At 46.6% G+C, this 23135-nt stretch overlaps 1 protein-coding gene across 1 annotated transcript in view; it reads right to left on the reverse strand.

The window, feature by feature from the left end:
* LOC141048335 (protein prune homolog 2-like) overlaps window positions 1-23135 on the reverse strand; it is a 199795-nt gene that overhangs the window by 62313 nt on the left and 114347 nt on the right. Inside the window, exons 2-4 of the mRNA XM_073543817.1 lie at window positions 13457-13561; window positions 4339-4541; window positions 100-263 (exon numbers count right to left, since the gene is read on the reverse strand). Of these exons, the coding sequence (XP_073399918.1) occupies window positions 100-263; window positions 4339-4541; window positions 13457-13561 (472 nt within the window). The remainder of the gene's footprint in view (window positions 1-99; window positions 264-4338; window positions 4542-13456; window positions 13562-23135) is intronic.

A 23135-nucleotide genomic window follows, 5' to 3' on the forward strand; every position in this document is an offset into this window, starting at 1 on the left:
TAACCAAAGAATAGATCATGGTCTTTCAGCATGAGGAGATTTAGAAACACTCCATTAAACTTTTCACTGTGTACGGTTATATCAAGAGCAATCACTCACCTCTGAGTAGATGAGCAAGCTGTGGAGTAAGTAGCTCGGGCGCCTCCTCAAGAATCTCTTTTGCTACTAAGACAGAAGATGAGTCACGAAACTCTCGATCCCCATAATACTGCTTCTCTGGATTTATGGCTTTTATAACTGATGCTTCCAAACTTTCATCCTCACTGTATAGGGGCATGAAAATGTTTGCAATCAACTTATTAATAATTTAGACAAATTATGGGTTAGTCATGTAAACACTATTAAGTCTGGAACACAGTAGATGTAGAAATTAAAGGGAGCATAGTACTGTACATATAATGTTCAGTATTTCCCCCCTAACCCGCCAATACGCATTATACAAAAATCGCTCTGACCCACCAATATCAGGATCGGCTGACAATCTGATGTGTTTGAGGGCCTCCCAAGCCTTCCAGACAGAAGATGTTCTGGGGGATAAAGGTGGGTAATTTAAATGTTAGTGCCCTACCCTTTTGTTATTCAAGGGAGAAGCTGCTGTGAGAAAAGTCTGGCACTGGCTTTCTCTGTTCTTTCCTTTGAAAATACATGGGAAATTGAGCTAAGACAAAAGGAGAACGATAACTGTTTGACGTCTTTGGGGGCTTTACAGTATTTACTCCATACGGTGCGTAAAAATGAATAAACTTTACCAATAAATGTAATTACTTATCTTGTTAAAATCCCAAGTTACAGCCCAGAATCCAGAGATAAATGTAAAATCCTGCTTTTATGATTTGCATTTAGAATATTTTTTTTCACACCAAGCATTCTACAATAGGAAGCACTAATTGTTCCACTGAGGGTCATTCACAGAAATCATGGGGTACCATAGCAATAAATCCTAATTGGGCCTCACTTTCACGTCTCTCACTCCAACACATATGATGAAACAGTGCTTCTAATACAATATGACGCCCTAACAGTTACCCCAACACAGTATAATGCCCACTAACAGTATGATACACCAATAGAGCCCGCAAACAATATTATGACCCCACAGTTCCCCCACTTACATTATGAGGCCTCCACGGTGACCCCCATCACAGTGTGATGCTTCCACAGTCTCCCATGACATTATGACTAGAGATGAGCGACTTTGCCTTTTTTAGGGTCGAGTCGGGTATCATGAAACCCGACTTTCTCAAAAGTCGAGTCGAACGAAATCAGCCGACTATAGGGAAAAGTCGTGAAACATGAAACCCAATGCAAGTCAATGGGGAGAAAAGTTGGCAGTGAGTGGAGGACTGTAAACACACCTGGCATGAATTTTAACCCTAGAGGTGGCGAAATCTCTCTCTCTCCCTCTCTCTCTCTCCTGCTACTGCTACGCTACGCTCCACTTCTCTCATTGGCTGAAAAAAGTCACGTGCAAGCATTCGGCGAAACCCAACTTTGGCGCTTGGGTCGCCGACCACATGGCCGACTTCACACTGTGGTCGGGTTTCGTTTCATGAAACCCGACTTTGGCGAAAGTCAGCGACTTTTGAATCTGACCGACCTGTTTCGCTCAACTCTAGTCAGGGCAAATCCATCCAGTGCTTTAATTCTGACCCCAGGCCTCTCTAAAAGGGATCTCCTGTATGGATGTTAGGGCAAATCCCTCAGCGCTCTGATTCTGACCCCAGGGTTCTATTAAAGGGATCATTGGTATGCAAGTCAGGGCAAATCCACTCAGCGCTCTGGTTCTGATCCCAGGCTCTCTTAAAGGGATCCCCGGTATGGACGTTAGAGCAAATCCACTCAGCGCTCTTCTGGTTCTGACCCAAGTCCCCTCTTAAAGGGATCCTTGGTACGGCAGTGAGGGAAAAACCACTGTGCACTTTGGTACTGACCCCAGGCCTCTCTTAAAGGGATCTCCGGTATGGAAGTTAGGGTAAATCCCTTGGCTCTCTGATTCTCACCCCAGGCTTTTATTAAAGGGATCATTGGTGTGGAAGTCAGGGCAAATCCACTCAGCTCTCTGGTTCTGATCCCAGGCTCTCTTAAAGGGATCAACGGTGTGGAAGTCAGGGCAAATCCATCCAGCGCTTTAATTCTAACCCCAGGCCTCTCTTAAAGGGATCCCCGGTATGGAAGTCAGGGCAATTGACTTCAAATTCTCTGGTACTGACCCCAGGCTCTCTTAAAGGGATCCCCGGTATGGAAGTTAGAGCAAATCCACTCAGTGCTCTGGATTTGACCCAAGTCCCCTCTTAAAGGGATTTATGGTACGGAAGTGAGGGATAATCCACTGTGCGCTTTGGTACTGACCCAAGGCCTCTCTTAAAGGGATCTCTGGTATGGAAGTTAGGGTAAATCCCTCTGCACTCTGATTCTCACTCCAGGCTTCTATTAAAGGGATCATTGGTATGGAAGTCAGGGCAAATCCAGTCAGCGCTCTGGTTCTGATGCCAGGCTGATGGGATGATGTGGGATATTAGTGGAAGTGGTCAGATGGCTCTGGCTGACAGGATGATGTGGAATATTAGTGGTAGTAGTCCGGTGGCTCTGGCTGATGGGACGATGTGGGATATTATGGGCAGTAGTCCAGTAGCTCTGGCTGACAGGATGATGTGGGATATTAGTGGTAGTTGTCTGGTGGCTCTGGCTGATAGGATGATGTGCGATATTAGGGGTAGTAGTCCGGTGGCTCTGGCTGATGGGAAGATGTGGGATATTAGGGGTAGTAGTCCAGTGGCTCTGGCTGACGGGATGATGTGGGATATTATGGGTAGTAGTCCGTTAGCTCTGGCTGACGGGATGATGTGGGATATTATAGTGAATGTGGCTATGTGGAATGGATGGGGTTCTACACTCAGCTTTATATATATATATAGATATAATCATTATAATTTGTTATAACTAACCGTAGTTAGTTACTATGCCGGGCAACGCTGGGCTCTTCTGCTAGTAAGGTACATAAATACTAAATCAACATAGCAAAAAAATTGTTTACACTTAGCTCAATGAAGAAATCCCCTTTGCAAACTGAAGTTATACGTTCTATGTGTGGAATACACTGATATCCATTGCACTAATATGCGCAAGCACACCAAACTGGCATTCACGCGCTCGTTTCAGTTTGCAAAGGGGGTTTCTTCATTGAGCTATTTGTAACCCAATATTTTGTCATGTTGATTTAGTATTTATGTACAGTGGCATGTAAACGTGTGGACAACCCTAGTTGACATTACTGTTATTGTGAAGCGATAAGCAAGTTGAAGGTGAAAGGATCTCTAAAAGGCCTAAAGTTAAAGATTACACATTTACTTTGTATTTAAGGCAAAAAATAATATATACTGACATTTTTCACATTTTAAAAATTACAAAAAGAAAAATAGTCTGATGCAAATATTTGGGCACCCTGCATGGTTATTACCCAGTAGAACCTCTTTTTTGCAAGTATCACAGCTTGTAAAACCTTCAGCTTGAGCCTTTTGAGATAGTCTATTGGGGATTTTGACTTGTGTTTAGGATCATTATCCATTTGTAGAAGACATCCTCTTTTCAATTTCAGCTTTTTTTCACAGACGGTGTTATGTTTGCATCATTGAATCCATTCTTCCCTCTACCTATGAAATTTTCCCGATGCCATTGGCTGCAACACAACCCAAAGCATCATTGATCCACCCCCATGCTTAAAAATTGTTGAGAATCATTTTTCCTGAAATTCTGTGATCTTTTTTTCCACACATATCTTTGATCATTTGGTGAAATATATTTTTTTCTGCCTAAAATACAAATAAATGTGTCATCTTTAACGTTAGTCCTTTTAGACATAATTTCATCGTCAACTGTCTTAACTGTTCATAATAACAGTAATTTTGACTAGGGGTACCCAAACATTTACATGTCACTGTATACTATTGTTTCATAGGTTTAGACTAAGGGATACCCTCAGGGACAGTCGACGATGAATGGGATCACCGTATCGCATTTTTAGGGTGCCAACCCATGCGGCAAGGAAGGCGGCAGGTTTAGGGGCTTTGATAGGTCCTATATTTAGTCATTTTTCTGAAACTAAACACATCCCACTTTACAAGTGTATGAAAAGTGAACCTTACTTTACGAGTCTATCCAATTCTATCTCAGACTCCTGGTGCATGGCCTCCTATAGGCTGCGTCTCGTTGATTCCATAAATGTCACATCTAGATATGCATCCTTTCTACAAGTTTATTACTGTGCACCAAAATGTTTATTTTCATGCGTTCCATATCCACTTTGGTAGCAGGCCGGCCTTACATGATGAACTGTAATACCTTGTAAGTGCACTGAAGTTCACGAGAGTTAGTGATAACCTGTCTTCATCATTCAGTCTCTGAAGATTAATTTCATCCCTGAAGATGAGACAAGATTCGGGGATATCCAGCTCCTCCAATATAAACCGAGTCTCGCTGTAGAAATCAAATTCAAGTCTTGTAGCATTTAGAACAGGCAGACAGAGAACACTGGGTGATGTGATCTAAAGAGATGGATTTAAATGTCACTGGAAACATCTACATCAGGCAGCGGCAGGCATGCAGACTGGACAAATGGAATACTCAACTTCACATTGAACTTTATCTTGTCATAAAATACAGAGGGAATTGAATTTAGGAATAGACCAATTTTTCCTTTCTTTAACATAACAATGGTAACATGGGGAAAAAATTAGCACAAATGATTAAGGAAAAATAAAGGTCAAATTCAGAACCAACACATAACAATTATGGAGCTGTCACTCGAATGACACCACTGCTATGCTAAGTCACTCTGCAGGGCAGTGCAATCCAAAGATATGTAACCACATTTGGATCACGTCCTGGCACATATCTGCTGCCAGCAGTAGTGACTAAGCCAGCTAGGCAAGACTGTGTAAGATAATGTCAGGCATCCATCCGGTCTGATACATTTACTAATAAAATGTAAGAAACTACAAAAATTGGAGATAAAAAGCCTACAAATAGTGATGAGCGAGTATACTCGTTGCTCGGGTGGTCTCCGAGTATTTTGGCGTGCTCGGAGAGTTAGTTTTCGTCGTCTCAGCTGCATGATGTGGAATGCCTGTTTGTTAGGGAATTCCCACATGTATTCTGCCTGTCTACAAGTCACAAATCATGCATATAAAACTACGAAAACTAAATCTCAAAGCACGCCAGTGTAGGGTCGGTGGGCCGAGCTGGGGGGTGGTCCCTCTTCTGACCGCGCAGAGACGAAACAGAGACAAGATGGAGACAGATTCTGGGTGCAACAGGTCCAAGTTTTATTCTCTCGTCGCCCACTTGACGGCCTCCGCAGTACACAGCACTTCTCTTCACGGCCCACCATTTCCAGGGCCCGTTATACACACCGTACTTTTACATTAGGGACATACATGCACGTACCGTCCCTTGTTCACTGTTTGACGCTCCTGACAGGTCCGTAAACCAACAGCAATTTTACTGGTCAGGCGTCGTGTCAAATACGGTGTCCCACACCCGGTGCCTCGTCTCTTCTGCGGTTCTTCCTGTCAGGACCACCCCCCTGACGTTCTCTTTCCTCAGTCCCCCTGGTCTGGTTCTCCTCAGAGCGCACAGACTGTCGTAGTCCTCCTGTCACCGGAGCTCCCCCTGGGGACTGGAACTTTCTGGAACCCTCCCTCAGTATTTATACCTTTCCTGGTTCCCTGTGACTCCGCCCCCCATGACCAACGGTTTCCTAAGCCCGAAGCTGATGTCAAGTCCTTTGCTCACACTCCTCCCTGCCCTCTAATGGTCAACCCAGGTACTGCACGTCCACTACTCTTTCCTAGCTGTTTCCCCACTGTAGTAACTGACAACTATCTGAACTGTGCAAACCTTTCCTTCTCTATACTGACAGGTCCGTCCATCCGTCAGGTCACCTTCCCTACACTCCCCCTTCCTTTGTCTATTGTCGTCCTCAACAATCGTCATCCCTGCCTTCGTCGTTCTGAAGCTTCACCTACACTCTGTTGTCGGACCAGCTGTTGGGCCAAACCCACTACCTGCGGGGGCCGAACCATACTGGGAGCACCATGCTCTGAGCAGCCTACTGCCACTCACCAGCGCGCACGCCACATGACAACATCTTTCACACTGGGCTAGGTACACCCATATTCTCTCTATGGCGTGTACCTTCCCCTACTCTCCCCTTCTCTCACCCTCCACTGTCTGGTACGCCATGATCGAGGCCTCACACCTACCAGATCATTGCCGGCGTCCATCTCTCCTTCAGGGGTGTCCGTGGTGTCAGGGACCTGACCTAAGACAGCTGTCTTTTCACATCTTCCACCTCTTGTACCTTTCTTTCAATTACATGTCATGGTCGGCATCTTGGTCTCCCAGACCCTCTTCACATATAGACCCCTCTTCGGATCTCACACTTCCCGTTGGTCCCTCAGACCTTCCCTTACCCGGACCTGTTGCATTTTACTTTTGCATATTATACATTAAACAACTTTATAATAGCACAAGTACCCATTTTTATATATTTTTTTCATTTTGCTTCTAAAACCAACATATAACAATACAACATCACATGTTCTCCTCCACCTCCCTTTGAAATTGACACTTCCCCCTTTTTTTTTTCCGCATCCCGGCCATGTCAGGGAAACTAACTGCAACTAAAAAAACATTTTCTATAACGTGGACGGAAAACTGTCCTCGTGGTCTGCACAAGGGTGCAACAGAATCCTGACAGTCCAGACCATCTCCTGATGGCCGGTAGCAAGGGGCCCCACAGCCGTGGAGCTCCTGGGATGCAGGGAGTGTCCACAACAGACATCTTTACGGGGGTTCACATTCCTCGGGCTCCGCCAGTACTGCCACCGCATAATATCCGCGGGGGCAGTATTCTTTATAATAGGAAACTAAGTCCCCTTCCTTCAGAGCCCGGCCATGCCGTATAGAGGCCACATTCACATACACCTTCTGGCCAGTCTTATCACGGATGAAACCGTACCCCCTATCGACGTTGGTGTATACCAGCCATCCCTGTGATCTCTTCACCACCATACCTGCCTCTCCCTTTTCATGCAGCTGCTTCCAGATCGCTTGCTCCCGTGCCTTCGTCCCATTAATAACCTCCGCCACCCAAACGGAGGGTACTGCGCAGGCTCAAGTCCAGTGGGCGGGACTTAGTCGAAAAAAGTGCGTGGGCCAGAGGCAGCCGATGATATCTGCGGCCCAGCAGCCGCTGGGGCCGGGTGGCGGACGGGAGCAGCCGTGTTTCCGGAGGACTGAATCACAGGCCCTGTCAAGCAGGCCACAGCCGGCTCTAGCGCCGGCATAGCCGCGGCCGCAGGGTAGGCCGCATCCAAAACCTCCAGCAGAGCCGGGGTGGCGGCCGGTTCTGGTAATGAAGCTGTTACCGGTCAGGGGAGCACAGCCACGTCTTCTGTAACCAAGCTCCGCGCTGATGACTCTGGGCGGGATGACTCAGGGACGGGGGCAGGGGCCTCGCTCAGCTCCGCGTACACCATAGGGCCCTCCGCGGCCAGACCTTCCGATACGCTGGAGGCTGCGTGCCGCAACAGAATGGTGGGGGCAACTTGTGAAGCCCCCGGCAGGACCGGGGGAATTCTCACCTTCCCCGGCGCCGCGGCCTCCGTCACATCACCACGCGGCTCCTCCCGCAGTCTCTGCTCCTCAGCTCGTTGTTCCGCGGACCTAGCCTCCAGGCTCAGGGACTCTGCAGGGAAGTCCTCTGCCGGTATCAATGGCGGCCGCTCATTCTGGCTCCGCACAGGCTCCGCTTCCTGCCCGTGGCTCTGAAGATGACATCTTCTGGCTCAGCTCAGTCTCCTGCCGCCAATGCCCCGACACCCGCAGCATCTCATATTGTCCGGTGGGCAGCAATCGAATGGCGCCAAGCAGCCGCACCCAAGCTTTTCTTCGGTGTCACTCCCTCTGTGGGGTGGGGCGTCGGCAGGCCTCTCCACCCACCGGTCAGGGTCCAATATATGAAAGCGTCGATCTCCGAGCACATACAGCTTCCTTTTGGGGTATGTTGGAGGGGGTCCCAGTCCATTCTGAACAACTGCGAACATCCGGACCTCTCCTCTACACTGAAGCAATACCGCCATACTGCACAGTACTTGGTACCTCCCCGGATCCTCTGCTGACCACACAGATCCGCCACAGCGCTCCCCATTTGTATTCCACAGGTAGGTAATTTGTAATCCACAAGTGATTGTAATCCAAACAGAGTAGTTCCAGTCTTTTTCCATTCTTTGAGGCAGGTCTGCCGCAGAAGATGATGTATTAGCGGCGTTGATCCTGCCGACTACGCCAAGTGTAAGGTCGGTGGGCCGAGCTGGGGGGTGGTCCCTCTTCTGACCGCGCAGAGGCGAAACAGAGACAAGATGGAGACAGATTCTGGGTGCAACAGGTCCAAGTTTTATTCTCTCTTGCCGCCCACTTGACGGCCTCCGCAGTACACAGCACTTCTCTTCACTTCACGGCCCACCGTTTCCACGGCCCGTTATACACACCATACTTTTACATTAGGGACGTACATGCATGTACTGTCCCTTCTTCACTGTTTGACGCTCCTGACAGGTCCGTCACTGTGGCCGCCTTAGGCCCGTAAACCAACAGCAATTTTACTGGTCAGGCGTCGTGTCAAATACGGTGTCCCACACCCGGTGCCTCGTCTCTTCTGCGGTTCTTCCTGTCAGGACCACCCCCCTGACGTTCTCTCTCCTCAGTCCCCCTGGTCTGGTTCTCCTCAGAGCGCACAGACTGTCGTAGTCCTCCTGTCACCGGAGCTCCCCCTGGGGACTGGAACTTTCTGGAACCCTCCCTCAGTATTTATACCTTTCCTGGTTCCCTGTGACTCCGCCCCCCATGACCAACGGTTTCCTAAGCCCGAAGCTGATGTCAAGTCCTTTGCTCACACTCCTCCCTGCCCTCTAATGGTCAACCCAGGTACTGCACGTCCACTACTCTTTCCTAGCTGTTTCCCCACTGTAGTAACTGACAACTATCTGAACTGTGCAAACCTTTCCTTCTCTATACTGACAGGTCCGTCCATCCGTCAGGTCACCTTCCCTACACTCCCCCTTCCTTTGTCTATTGTCGTCCTCAACAATCGTCATCCCTGCCTTCGTCGTTCTGAAGCTTCACCTACACTCTGTTGTCGGACCAGCTGTTGGGCCAAACCCACTACCTGCGGGGGCCGAACCATACTGGGAGCACCATGCTCTGAGCAGCCTACTGCCACTCACCAGCGCGCACGCCACATGACAACATCTTTCACACTGGGCTAGGTACACCCATATTCTCTCTATGGCGTGTACCTTCCCCTACTCTCCCCTTCTCTCACCCTCCACTGTCTGGTACGCCATGATCGAGGCCTCACACCTACCAGATCATTGCCGGCGTCCATCTCTCCTTCAGGGGTGTCCGTGGTGTCAGGGACCTGACCTAAGACAGCTGTCTTTTCACATCTTCCACCTCTTGTACCTTTCTTTCAATTACATGTCATGGTCGGCATCTTGGTCTCCCAGACCCTCTTCACATATAGACCCCTCTTCGGATCTCACACTTCCCGTTGGTCCCTCAGACCTTCCCTTACCCGGACCTGTTGCATTTTACTTTTGCATATTATACATTAAACAACTTTATAATAGCACAAGTACCCATTTTTATATATTTTTTTCATTTTGCTTCTAAAACCAACATATAACAATACAACATCACATGTTCTCCTCCACCTCCCTTTGAAATTGACACTTCCCCCTTTTTTTTTTCCGCATCCCGGCCATGTCAGGGAAACTAACTGCAACTAAAAAAACATTTTCTATAACGTGGACGGAAAACTGTCCTCGTGGTCTGCACAAGGGTGCAACAGAATCCTGACAGTCCAGACCATCTCCTGATGGCCGGTAGCAAGGGGCCCCACAGCCGTGGAGCTCCTGGGATGCAGGGAGTGTCCACAACAGACATCTTTACGGGGGTTCACATTCCTCGGGCTCCGCCAGTACTGCCACCGCATAATATCCGCGGGGGCAGTATTCTTTATAATAGGAAACTAAGTCCCCTTCCTTCAGAGCCCGGCCATGCCGTATAGAGGCCACATTCACATACACCTTCTGGCCAGTCTTATCACGGATGAAACCGTACCCCCTATCGACGTTGGTGTATACCAGCCATCCCTGTGATCTCTTCACCACCATACCTGCCTCTCCCTTTTCATGCAGCTGCTTCCAGATCGCTTGCTCCCGTGCCTTCGTCCCATTAATAACCTCCGCCACCCAAACGGAGGGTACTGCGCAGGCTCAAGTCCAGTGGGCGGGACTTAGTCGAAAAAAGTGCGTGGGCCAGAGGCAGCCGATGATATCTGCGGCCCAGCAGCCGCTGGGGCCGGGTGGCGGACGGGAGCAGCCGTGTTTCCGGAGGACTGAATCACAGGCCCTGTCAAGCAGGCCACAGCCGGCTCTAGCGCCGGCATAGCCGCGGCCGCAGGGTAGGCCGCATCCAAAACCTCCAGCAGAGCCGGGGTGGCGGCCGGTTCTGGTAATGAAGCTGTTACCGGTCAGGGGAGCACAGCCACGTCTTCTGTAACCAAGCTCCGCGCTGATGACTCTGGGCGGGATGACTCAGGGACGGGGGCAGGGGCCTCGCTCAGCTCCGCGTACACCATAGGGCCCTCCGCGGCCAGACCTTCCGATACGCTGGAGGCTGCGTGCCGCAACAGAATGGTGGGGGCAACTTGTGAAGCCGCCGGCAGGACCGGGGGAATTCTCACCTTCCCCGGCGCCGCGGCCTCCGTCACATCACCACGCGGCTCCTCCCGCAGTCTCTGCTCCTCAGCTCGTTGTTCCGCGGACCTAGCCTCCAGGCTCAGGGACTCTGCAGGGAAGTCCTCTGCCGGTATCAATGGCGGCCGCTCATTCTGGCTCCGCACAGGCTCCGCTTCCTGCCCGTGGCTCTGAAGATGACGTCTTCTGGCTCAGCTCAGTCTCCTGCCGCCAATGCCCCGACACCCGCAGCATCTCATATTGTCCGGTGGGCAGCAATCGAATGGCGCCAAGCAGCCGCACCCAAGCTTTTCTTCGGTGTCACTCCCTCTGTGGGGTGGGGCGTCGGCAGGCCTCTCCACCCACCGGTCAGGGTCCAATATATGGAAGCGTCGATCTCCGGGCACATACAGCTTCCTTTTGGGGTATGTTGGAGGGGGTCCCAGTCCATTCTGAACAACTGCGAACATCCGGACCTCTCCTCTACGCTGAAGCAATACCGCCATACTGCACAGTACTTGGTACCTCCCCGGATCCTCTGCTGACCACACAGATCCGCCACAGCGCTCCCCATTTGTATTCCACAGGTAGGTAATTTGTAATCCACAAGTGATTGTAATCCAAACAGAGTAGTTCCAGTCTTTTTCCATTCTTTGAGGCAGGTCTGCCGCAGAAGATGATGTATTAGCGGCGTTGATCCTGCCGACTACGCCAAGTGTAAGGTCGGTGGGCCGAGCTGGGGGGTGGTCCCTCTTCTGACCGCGCAGAGGCGAAACAGAGACAAGATGGAGACAGATTCTGGGTGCAACAGGTCCAAGTTTTATTCTCTCTTGCCGCCCACTTGACGGCCTCCGCAGTACACAGCACTTCTCTTCACTTCACGGCCCACCGTTTCCACGGCCCGTTATACACACCATACTTTTACATTAGGGACGTACATGCATGTACTGTCCCTTCTTCACTGTTTGACGCTCCTGACAGGTCCGTCACTGTGGCCGCCTTAGGCCCGTAAACCAACAGCAATTTTACTGGTCAGGCGTCGTGTCAAATACGGTGTCCCACACCCGGTGCCTCGTCTCTTCTGCGGTTCTTCCTGTCAGGACCATCCCCCTGACGTTCTCTCTCCTCAGTCCCCCTGGTCTGGTTCTCCTCAGAGCGCACAGACTGTCATAGTCCTCCTGTCACCGGAGCTCCCCCTGGGGACTGGAACTTTCTGGAACCCTCCCTCAGTATTTATACCTTTCCTGGTTCCCTGTGACTCCGCCCCCCATGACCAACGGTTTCCTAAGTCCGAAGCTGATGTCAAGTCCTTTGCTCACACTCCTCCCTGCCATCAAATGGTCATCCCAGGTACTGCACGTCCACTACTCTTTCCTAGCTGTTTCCCCACTGTAGTAACTGACAACTATCTGAACTGTGCAAACCTTTCCTTCTCTATACTGACAGGTCGGTCCGTCAAGTCACCTTCCCTACACCAAAATACTTGGAGATCACCCGAGCATGCTCGGGAAAACCCGAGCAATGAGTATACTCGCTCATCACTACCTACAAAGTATTGCATGGTTGGATAGAAATGGAGCAATCTATTAAAGGGGTTTCCCATGACTTGGATAACCCCTCTGCTAGTCCCTTTAACTGAGTTCAAGCTGCGATCATCTGATCGCTTGTAATATATCATATCATATCAGTGCATCAGCTATGTAGAGAGAAAATAGAGAAAGTATAGAGAAAATCATGGTCTGCTATGAGCGGCAGTAAGTGTTAGCTTTCACAGGAGAATTATCATGACAAGCACAGAGGTCTTCGGCAGACCCTCGGCTATCATGACAACACATCGTCGCCCTGTGACCATGTCACAGGAGCCCCAATGGGCACGGGGAATGACGTGCGCCACTTTCAGCTCTTGTCAAATGCCGCTGTCAGGGATTGATAGCAACCTTTAACAGGTTAAGAGTCATGGGCGGAGTTAGTCTCTATCGTTGGCTGTTAGAGGCAGATGATGACTGGCTAAATCAGCTATCATCAGCCAGGGAAGATGCGGGCTCTGCTTGTGAGCCCGCATCAAAGTCAGAGACCGATATGTGATGTAAATGTACACTATATGTTGTGAAGGGGTTAAAAAGGAGTCATTTATGTAGAATAATCTCTTTAATGCCTGGTTCCCAGAAAGTCTGCAACATCTTCTTAGCCCAGTCCACGTTAAGAGCATCATCGCAACATATGGGCAGCACGGTGGCTCAGTGGTTATCGCTGCAGCCTTGCAGCGCTGGGGTCCTGAGTTCAAATCTCACCAAGGACAACATCTGCATGGAGTTTGCATGCTCTCTGGGCACTACGGTTTCTTCCCACATTCCAAAGACATACTGATAGGGAATTTAGATTGTGAGCCCCATTGGGGACAGTGATGATAATGTGTGCAAACTGTAAAGTGCTGTGGAATTTGTTAGCGCTATATAAAGATTATTTATTAACATATCTGAATTTATCATCCTATTTCTGTCCCAGAACTAATCAGTTTTTCCCAAGACTTTTCTGTAGCTAAACCATCAACTCATTCCTTTGCTAGTAAAATCCATGCCACTGAATACAATGGAGGAATATATGCCAATTCTTTCTGCATATGTTAATAGCAGGTGCAATATACAATCTATACTTACTTTGTCCAAATAGTAAGCATATGCCAGTGTTGAAGTGATAGTGTCCAAATCACAGCTTTTATTTCCAATGACGGCATGAACCTTCTCTAAATGTTTTCCACGATCCTGAAATAGAACATTTACCCCATTAGCAAACATGCAGAATATGGCAATTTAGCAGGTCTGTGCCTTAAGCTAGTCTACTAACATCTCAAGTTACATTTGTGCAGCCCTATAATAAAACAGCAATACCTACCAATGTATCTAAGCCTGAATTTTGCCAAATTATAGGACTATGATGACTCTGTATAATAGAATTTTATATATATACTCATTATTTACACACATTTTTATTTTGCTGTTTTTCAAAAATGTATGTAAGGAGACCATTTTTTACAGCACATGCATTTTTATGCTCTTGATTTTGTAATGTAAAAAATGAAATGAAACTCACAAAAAAGGCAAGGTACATTATTAAAATGTACACATTTTAACATTCTATGGCGAATATAATGGTAATTTTTATTGTTTTGGTGACAAAGAGCATTATTCCAGTGTGTGCACACAAAAAAGGAAGCACTGTATATATACATATATATATATATTAATTTATGTATATATATATATATATATATATATATATATATTTATATACAGTGGGGCAAAAAAGTATTTAGTCAGTCAGCAATAGTGCAAGTTCCACCACTTAAAAAGATGAGAGGCGTCTGTAATTTACATCATAGGTAGACCTCAACTATGGGAGACAAACTGAGAAAAAAAAATCCAGAAAATCACATTGTCTGTTTTTTTTTCATTTTATTTGCATATTATGGTGGAAAATAAGTATTTGGTCAGAAACAACATTTCATCTCAATACTTTGTGATATATCCTTTGTTGGCAATGACAGAGGTCAACGTTTTCTGTAAGTCTTCACAAGGTTGCCACACACTGTTGTTGGTATGTTGGCCCATTCCTCCATGCAGATCTCCTCTAGAGCAGTGATGTTTTTGGCTTTTCGCTTGGCAACACGGACTTTCAACTCCCTCCAAAGGTTTTCTATAGGGTTGAGATCTGGAGACTGGCTAGGCCACTCCAGGACCTTGAAATGCTTCTTACAAAGCCACTCCTTCGTTGCCCTGGTGGTGTGCTTTGGATCATTGTCATGTTGAAAGACCCAGCCACGTTTCATCTTCGATGCCCTTGCTGATGGAAGGAGGTTTGCACTCAAAATCTCACGATACATGGCCCCATTCATTTCTTCATGTACCCGGATCAGTCGTCCTGGCCCCTTTGCAGAGAAACAGCCCCAAAGCATGATGTTTCCACCACCATGCTTTACAGTAGGTATGGTATTTGATGGATGCAACTCAGTATTCTTTTTCTTCCAAACACGACAAGTTGTGTTTCTACCAAACAGTTCCAGTTTGGTTTCATCAGACCATAGGACATTCTCCCAAAACTCCTCTGGATCATCCAAATGCTCTCTAGCAAACTTCAGACGGGCCCGGACATGTACAGGCTTAAGCAGTGGGACACGTCTGGCACTGCAGGATCTGAGTCCATGGTGGCGTAGTGTGTTACTTATGGTAGGCCTTGTTACATTGGTCCCAGCTCTCTGCAGTTCATTCACTAGGTCCCCCCGCGTGGTTCTGGGATTTTTGCTCACCGTTCTTGTGATCATTCTGACCCCACGGGGTGGGATTTTGCGTGGAGCACCAGATCGAGGGAGATTATCAGTGGTCTTGTATGTCTTCCATTTTCTAATTATTGCTCCCACAGTTGATTTCTTCACTCCAAGCTGGTTGGCTATTGCAGATTCAGTCTTCCCAGCCTGGTGCAGGGCTACAATTTTGTTTCTGGTGTCCTTTGACAGCTCTTTGGTCTTCACCATAGTGGAGTTTGGAGTCAGACTGTTTGAGGGTGTGCACAGGTGTCTTTTTATACTGATAACAAGTTTAAACAGGTGCCATTACTACAGGTAATGAGTGGAGGAAAGAGGAGACTCTTGAAGAAGTTACAGGTCTGTGAGAGCCAGAAATCTTGATTGCTTGTTTCTGACCAAATACTTATTTTCCACCATAATATGCAAATAAAATGAAAAAAAAACCAGACAATATGATTTTCTGGATCTATTTTTCTCAGTTTGTCTCCCATAGTTGAGGTCTACCTATGATGTAAATTACAGACGCCTCTCATCTTTTTAAGTGGTGGAACTTGCACTATTGCTGACTGACTAAATACTTTTTTGCCCCACTGTATATACACACAGCATATACAGGGTGGGCCATTTATATGGCTACACCTAAATAAAATGAGAATGGCTGGTGATATCAACTTCCTGTTTGTGGCACATTAGTATATGGGAGAGGGAAACTTTTCAAGATGGGTGGTGACCATGGCGGCCATTTTGAAGTCGGCCATTTTGGATCCAACTTTGTTTTTTCAATGCAAAGAGGGTCATGTGACACATTAAACTTATTGAGAATTTCACACAAAAAAAATGGTGTGCTAGGTTTTAATGTAACTTTATCCTTTCATGAGTTATTTACAAGTTTATGACCACTTAAAAAATGTGTTCAAAGCGCTGCCCATTGTGTTGGATTGTCAATGCAACCTTCTTCTCCTACTCTTGACACACTGATAGCAACACCACAGAAGAAATGCTAGCTCAGGCTTCCAGTATCCGTTGTTTCCGATGCTGCACATCTCGTATCTTCACAGCATAGACAATTGCCTTCAGATGACAACAAAGATAAAAGTCTAAGGGGGTCAGATCGAGAGACCTTGGTGGCCATTCAACTGCCCCATGATGACCAATCCACTTTCCAGGAAACTGTTCATGTAGGAATGCTTGGACCTGACACCCATAATTGATGGTATGGTGTGGTATATAGGGTACAAAGATAGTGGGGCCACTCTTCATCAATGGAAACCTCAATGCCACTGGATATCTGAAATTGCTACATGATGATGTGTTGCCCTCTTTATGTACTGAAGATGGCATGTTCCCTGAGTTTTTCCAGCAAGATGGTGCACCACCACATTATGGGTGTCAGGTCCAAGCATTCCTACAAGGAATCTGACCCCCTTAGACTAGCATTTCTTCTGTGGTGTTGCTATCAGTGTGTCAAGAGTGGGAGAAGAGGGTCGTATTGACAATCCAACACAATGGGTAGCACTTTGAACACATTTTATAAGTGGTCATAAACTTGTAAATAATTCATGAAAGAATAAAGTTACATTAAAACCAATCAAACCATTGTTTTTCTTGTGAAATTCTCAATAAGTTTGATGTGTCACATGACCCTTCTCCCATTGAAAAAATAAAGTTGGATCCAAAATGGCCGGCTTCAAAATGGCCGCCATGATCACCATCCATCTTGAAAAGTTTCCCCCCTCACAGGGGCGTAACTACCACAGTCTCAGCAGTCACCACTGCGACCGGGCCCGGGGGGAGTCAGGGGCCTGGCAGGCATATCTCCCAACCGTCCTGATTCTCACGGGACAGTCCCGTTTTTGACCCCCCCGACCCTCACCTGCGTCTCGCCTGGGAGTCTATTTTTCCCACACTGCACTGAGCCGCCTTTCCCCCCCATGCACCGACCCCATCCTCGCCCTCACAGACAGACCCACCAGCCACCGCAGCCCCTTACTGATGAATCCCAGCAATTACATCGCTGAGATGTGTTCTGTGCGCACAGGACCTGTGATGAGGTCACAGGAGGGGAGGAGTCAGGGGTCACATGATCAGGGGCCTCGGTGTCTGCAGTGTGGATGTAGTGGAACCGAGTGTGTAAAATTTTCAACGGAGCAGAGCCACGTGTGTACGAATTGTACGGAGCGGAGCCGCGTGTACATGAGTTGGACGGAGCAGAGCCGTGTGTGTACAAGGTGAATGGGGTGGAGCCGCGTGTTTACGAGGTGTACGGAGTGGAGCCGCGTGTGTACGAGGTGTACGGAGCAGAGCCGCATGTGTACGAGGTGTACGGAGCAGAGCCTCGTGTGTATGAGGTGTACGGAGCGGAGCCACGCATGTACGAGGTGTACAGAGCGGAGATGTGTGTATTTTGGCATGCGGGGCATTTGAAAGTTTGCACCGGGGCCCATAACTTTGTAGTTACGCCACTGCCCCCTCCCATATACTAATATGCCACAAACAGGAAGTTGACATCACCAACCATTCCCATTTTATTTAGGTGTATCCATACCCACCCTGTATGTATATATATATATATATATATATATATATATATATACACACACAGTCATATGTAAAAGTTTGGGCACCCCTATTAATGTTAACCTTTTTTCTTTATAACAATTTTGTTTTTTGCAACAGCTATTTCAGTTTCATATATCTAATAACTGATGGACTCAGTTATATTTCTGGATTCAAATGAGGTTTATTGTACTAACAGAAAATGTGCAATCTGCATTTAAACAAAATTTGACCGGTGCAAAAGTATGGGCACCCTTATCATTTTCTTGATTTGAACACTCCTAACTACTTTTTACTGACTTCCTGAAGCACTAAATTGGTTTTGTAACCTCATTGAGCTTTGAACTTCATAGCCAGGTGTATCAAATCATGAGAAAAGGTATTTAAGGTGGCCATTTGCAAGTAGTTCTCCTATTTGATTCTCCTATGAAGAGTGGCATCATGGGCTCCTCAAAACAACTCTCAAATGATCTGAAAACAAAGATTATTCAACATAGCTTTTCAGGGGAAGGATACAAAAAGTTGTCTCAGAGATTTAACCTGTCAGTTTCCACTGTGAGGAACATAGTAAGGACATGGAAGAACACAGGTACAGTTCTTGTTAAGCCCAGAAGTGGCAGGCCAAGAAAAATATCAGAAAGGCAGAGAAGAAGAATGGTGAGAACAGTCAAGGACAATCCACAGACCACCTCCAAAGACCTGCAGCATCATCTTGCTGCAGATGGTGTCACTGTGCATCGGCCAACAATACAGCGCATGCATAACGCCTTTTTGTATGACCAAACAACTCAATCTTTGTTTCATCAGTCCACAGGATCTTCTTCCAAAATGTAACTGGCTTGTCCAAATGTGCTTTTGCAGACCTCAGATGACTCTGTTTGTGGCGTGCTTGCAGAAACGGCTTCTTTCGCATCACTCTCCCATACAGCTTCTCCTTGTGCAAAGTGCGCTGTATTGTTGACCGATGCACAGTGACACCATCTGCAGCAAGATGATGCTGCCGGTCTTTGGAGGTGGTCTGTGGATTGTCCTTGACTGTTCTCACCATTCTTCTTCTCTGCCTTTCTGATATTTTTCTTGGCCTGCCACTTCTGGGCTTAACAAGAACTGTACCTGTGTTCTTCCATTTCCTTACTATGTTCCTCACAGTGGAAACTGACAGGTTAAATCTCTGGGACAACTTTTTGTATCCTTCCCCCTGAAAAGCTATGTTGAATAATCTTTGTTTTCAGATCATTTGAGAGTTGTTTTGAGGAGCCCATGATGCCACTCTTCATAGGAGAATCAAATAGGAGAACTACTTGCAAGTGGCCACCTTAAATACCTTTTCTCATGATTTGATACACCTGGCTATGAAGTTCAAAGCTCAATGAGGTTACAAAACCAGTTTAGTGCTTCAGGAAGTCAGTAAAAAGTAGTTAGGAGTGTTCAAATCAAGAAAATAAGGGTGCCCATACTTTTGCACCGGTCAAATTTTGTTTAAATGCACATTGCACATTTTCTGTTAGTACAATAAACCTCATTTGAATCCAGAAATAAAACTGAGTCCATCAGTTATTAGATATATGAAACTGAAATAGCTGTTGCAAAAACCAAAATTGTTATAAAGAAAAAAGGTTAACATTAATAGGGGTGCCCAAACTTTTACATATGACTGTATATATATTTGCCTAAAATAAAAATGAAATGTGTCATCTTTAACTTTAGGCCTTTTAGAGATCATTTCATCTTCAACTTGCTTAACTGTTCACAATAACAGTAATTTTTTTAAAATAATTATTTATTTAATACAATAACAGTAGTTTTGACACGGGGTGCCCAAACTTTTACATGCAACTGTAGCATGGATTTTCCTATTTGTTCATGATACTAGCCTACAATGTATGATTACGCTGACCCATGTCCTGTCGCATCAGTTTGACAGCTCATCAATCTTTTAAGTCAGTGAACACCGGATTATGGACAAATTATTTGCACTTAGCTGCCATTAATTATTCTTGTGCATCACTGCTAAATAAAATGAATTGCTAAACTACTTTTGTCTTTACATCATGGATTAAAGCTTATATAAATAACTACAAACACAAAGTAATCACAGCATGTATCAAAGTGATCAAAACAAAAAAGCATAACCAATAATGAATTGTTTGTCTTGAGCAGCACTATTGACATGTAGATTTGCTCTTTTAACATATTTTCCATTGCTTTGATCTTTTCTAAATCAACAGGTCTATATCGTCATTTTCTTTCATATGATGAAAGGGAAAAGACATAGACAATCAAGTGGGGAAGATACAATGAAGTATTGACACCCTTTCTACATGTCTGGAGAGTCATGAGGATGTGACTATCATTGACTCACACACAGGGCCGGTTTTAGGCAAAGTGGGGCCCTAGGCAAAGTTTAAATTGGGGCCCCAAATGATAACATATAGCACATCACAGAAGCATTTCGATTGTATTTACATGTGCTGAGTTCAGTCCGCTAAATGAGTGTGATCGACAATACTAAAGAAGTCATTCAACACTTGTTTCCCGGCCTCTTTCCACCGTCTGAGAAAGAATGATGGGAACAGAACGATCACTAATGGATTGCTAAGGGTGTGTGCACACGTTGCGGTTTTTGCTGCGGATCCGCAGCGGATTTGGTCCTGCGGATCCGCAGCAGTTTCCATGCGGTTTACAGTACCATGTAAACCTATGGAAAACCAAATTCGCCATGCACATGCTGCGGAAAATTCCACACAGATTTGCTGCGGTTTATTTTCCACAGCATGTTACTTCTTTTTTGCGGAACCGCAGCTGCAGTGTACGTTCCGGGACATACAAATCAATCTCTCTCTCTCATCCGCACTGCCAAACCGCACTAGAACCTGCATCAAATCCACTGTACACATGCTAGGAATCCGCAGGAAAAATGCATGTGTTTTACCCTGCGGTTTCGGCCAAGATATATGGATTCTCTGCAGAAAAAGTCACAGACTAATCCGCAACGTGTGCACACACCCTAACAGATCACCATACAGTATCATGTTATCAGCAGCACATCTACAGTTTACACCCCATAGTCCTCCATATAATATAATCTGCCCCATAGTCCTCCATATAGTATAATACACTCCTCAGTCCTCTATATAGTATAATAAACTTCTCATAGCCCTCCATATATTAAAATACACTGCTCAGTCCTCCATATAGTATAATACACTCGGCATAGTTCTCCATATAGTATAATGCACCGCCATAGTCACCCATAGTTCTTCATATAATGTATTCCCCATAGTCCTCAATACAGTATAACGCAGCCCACATATAGTATAATGCAGCCACCCCATAGAGCATAATGCAGCCACCCCACAGAGTATAATGCAGCCCCGCCATAAAATATAATGTAACCCCCATAGAATATAATGCAGCCCACCTCTTATAGTATAATGCAGCCACCCCTTAGAGAATAATGCAGCTACCCCAGAGTATAATGCAGCCACTCCACAGAATATAATGTAACCCCCATAGAAAATAATGCAGCCCCACCCCCATATAGTATAATGCAGCCCCTCCACAGAATATATGGCAACCCCCTCATAGGATATAATGCAGCCCCTTATATAGTATAATGTAGCCCCTCCATAGAATACAATGTAGCCCTCCTCATATAGTATAATGCAGCCTCCATCGAATATAATATAATACAGCCCCCCCATAGAATATAATGTAGCCCCAAATAGAATATAATACAGCCCACCTCCCCATAGAATATAATGTAGCCCCCCCATATTATATAACACAGCCTCCCCCTATAGAATATAATGTAAAATGTACCCCATGGTATATAACACAGCCACATAGTATATAGCCCAGCACCACATGCTATACAGCCCAGACCACCATGGTATACAGCACAGCCCACCATGGTATACAGCCCACCATGGTATAATACAGCCCAGCATGGTATATAGCCCCCCAGAATGGAATAATACAGCCCAGTAGTATAATACAGCCCAGCATGTTGTATAGCCCCCCAGCATGGTATAATACAGTCCAGCATGGTATAATATAGCCCCCTCAGAATGGTATAATACAGCCCAGTATGGTATATAGTCCCCCAGAATAGTATAATACAGCCCAACATGGTAGAATACAGCCAAGCATGGTATATAGCCCCCCAGAATGGTATAATACAGCCCAGCACGGTATAGTACAGTCCAGCATGGTATATAGCCCCCCAGAATGGTATAATACAGCCCAGCACAGTATAATACAGCACAGTATGGTATATAGCCCCCCCAGAATGGTATAATACAGCCCAGTACAGTATAATACAGCCCAGCATGGTATATAGCCCCCCTAGAATGGTATAATACAGCCCAGCATGGTATATAGCCCCCCTAGAATGGTATAATACAGCACAGCATGGTATATAGCCCCCCAGAATGGTATAATACAGCCCAGTACAGTATAATACAGCCCAGCATGGTATATAGCCCCCCAGAATGGTATAATACAGCCCAGCACGGTATAATACAGCCCAGCATGGTATATAGCCCCCCCAGAATGGTGTAATACAGCCCAGCATGGTATATAGCCCCCCCCAGAATGGTGTAATACAGCCCAGCATGGTATAATACCGCCCAGCATGGTATATAGCCCCCCCAGCATGGTATGATACAGCCCAGCATGGTCTAATACAGCCCAGCATGGTATATAGCCCCCTCAGAATGGTATAATACAGCCCAGCATGGTTTATAGCCCCCCCCAGAATGGTGTAATACAGCCCAGCATGATATAATACAGCCCAGCATGGTATATAGCGCCCCAGAATGGTGTAATACATCCCAGCTTGGTATAATATGGCCCAGCATGGTATATAGCCCCCCCAGCATGATATGATACAGAATGGTGTAATACAGCCCAGCATGGAATATAGCCCCCCCAGCATGGTATGATACAGCCCAGCATGGTATATGGCCCCCCCGCATGGTATGATACAGCTGAGCATGGTATATAGCCCCCCCAGAGTGGCCCCACAGTCCAACACTCACACTGATTTAAAAAAAAAAAAAAAAAAAAACACTCCTCACCTTCTCCTCGTGCCTGCGCTGCTGGCTGCTCCTGTCTCTTCCTGCTCTGTCTGGCACACAGTGAAAGCGCAATGACGTCATCGCGCCCCCCGCTGTGTCAGAGGCAGAGCGGGGAATGATGGGAGAGGGAGCGTCAGCTGACGCTCTCTCCTCCATCACTGCCTCCTTCAATGCGGCGGCGGCGGCGGGAGTCGGCGCTGGGGGCAGGCAGGCCCCCTGCCTCACAGGGGCCCCATAGCGGCTGTGTGATGTGCCGCTGGCTGGGGGCCCCTGGAGGAGCAGGGGCCCTAGGCAGCTGCCTGGTCTGCCTGCCCCTAACGCCGGCCCTGCTCACACATTAACAGAATTATAAGCATTATTAAAGCTTTTCTAAAAAGATATTAATAAAAAAAAGAAGTA

Source organism: Dendrobates tinctorius, unplaced genomic scaffold (genome assembly GCF_039654945.1).
Source record: "Dendrobates tinctorius isolate UK_male_01 unplaced genomic scaffold, ASM3965494v1 ptg000134l, whole genome shotgun sequence".
Classification (NCBI taxonomy): Eukaryota; Metazoa; Chordata; class Amphibia; order Anura; family Dendrobatidae; genus Dendrobates; species Dendrobates tinctorius.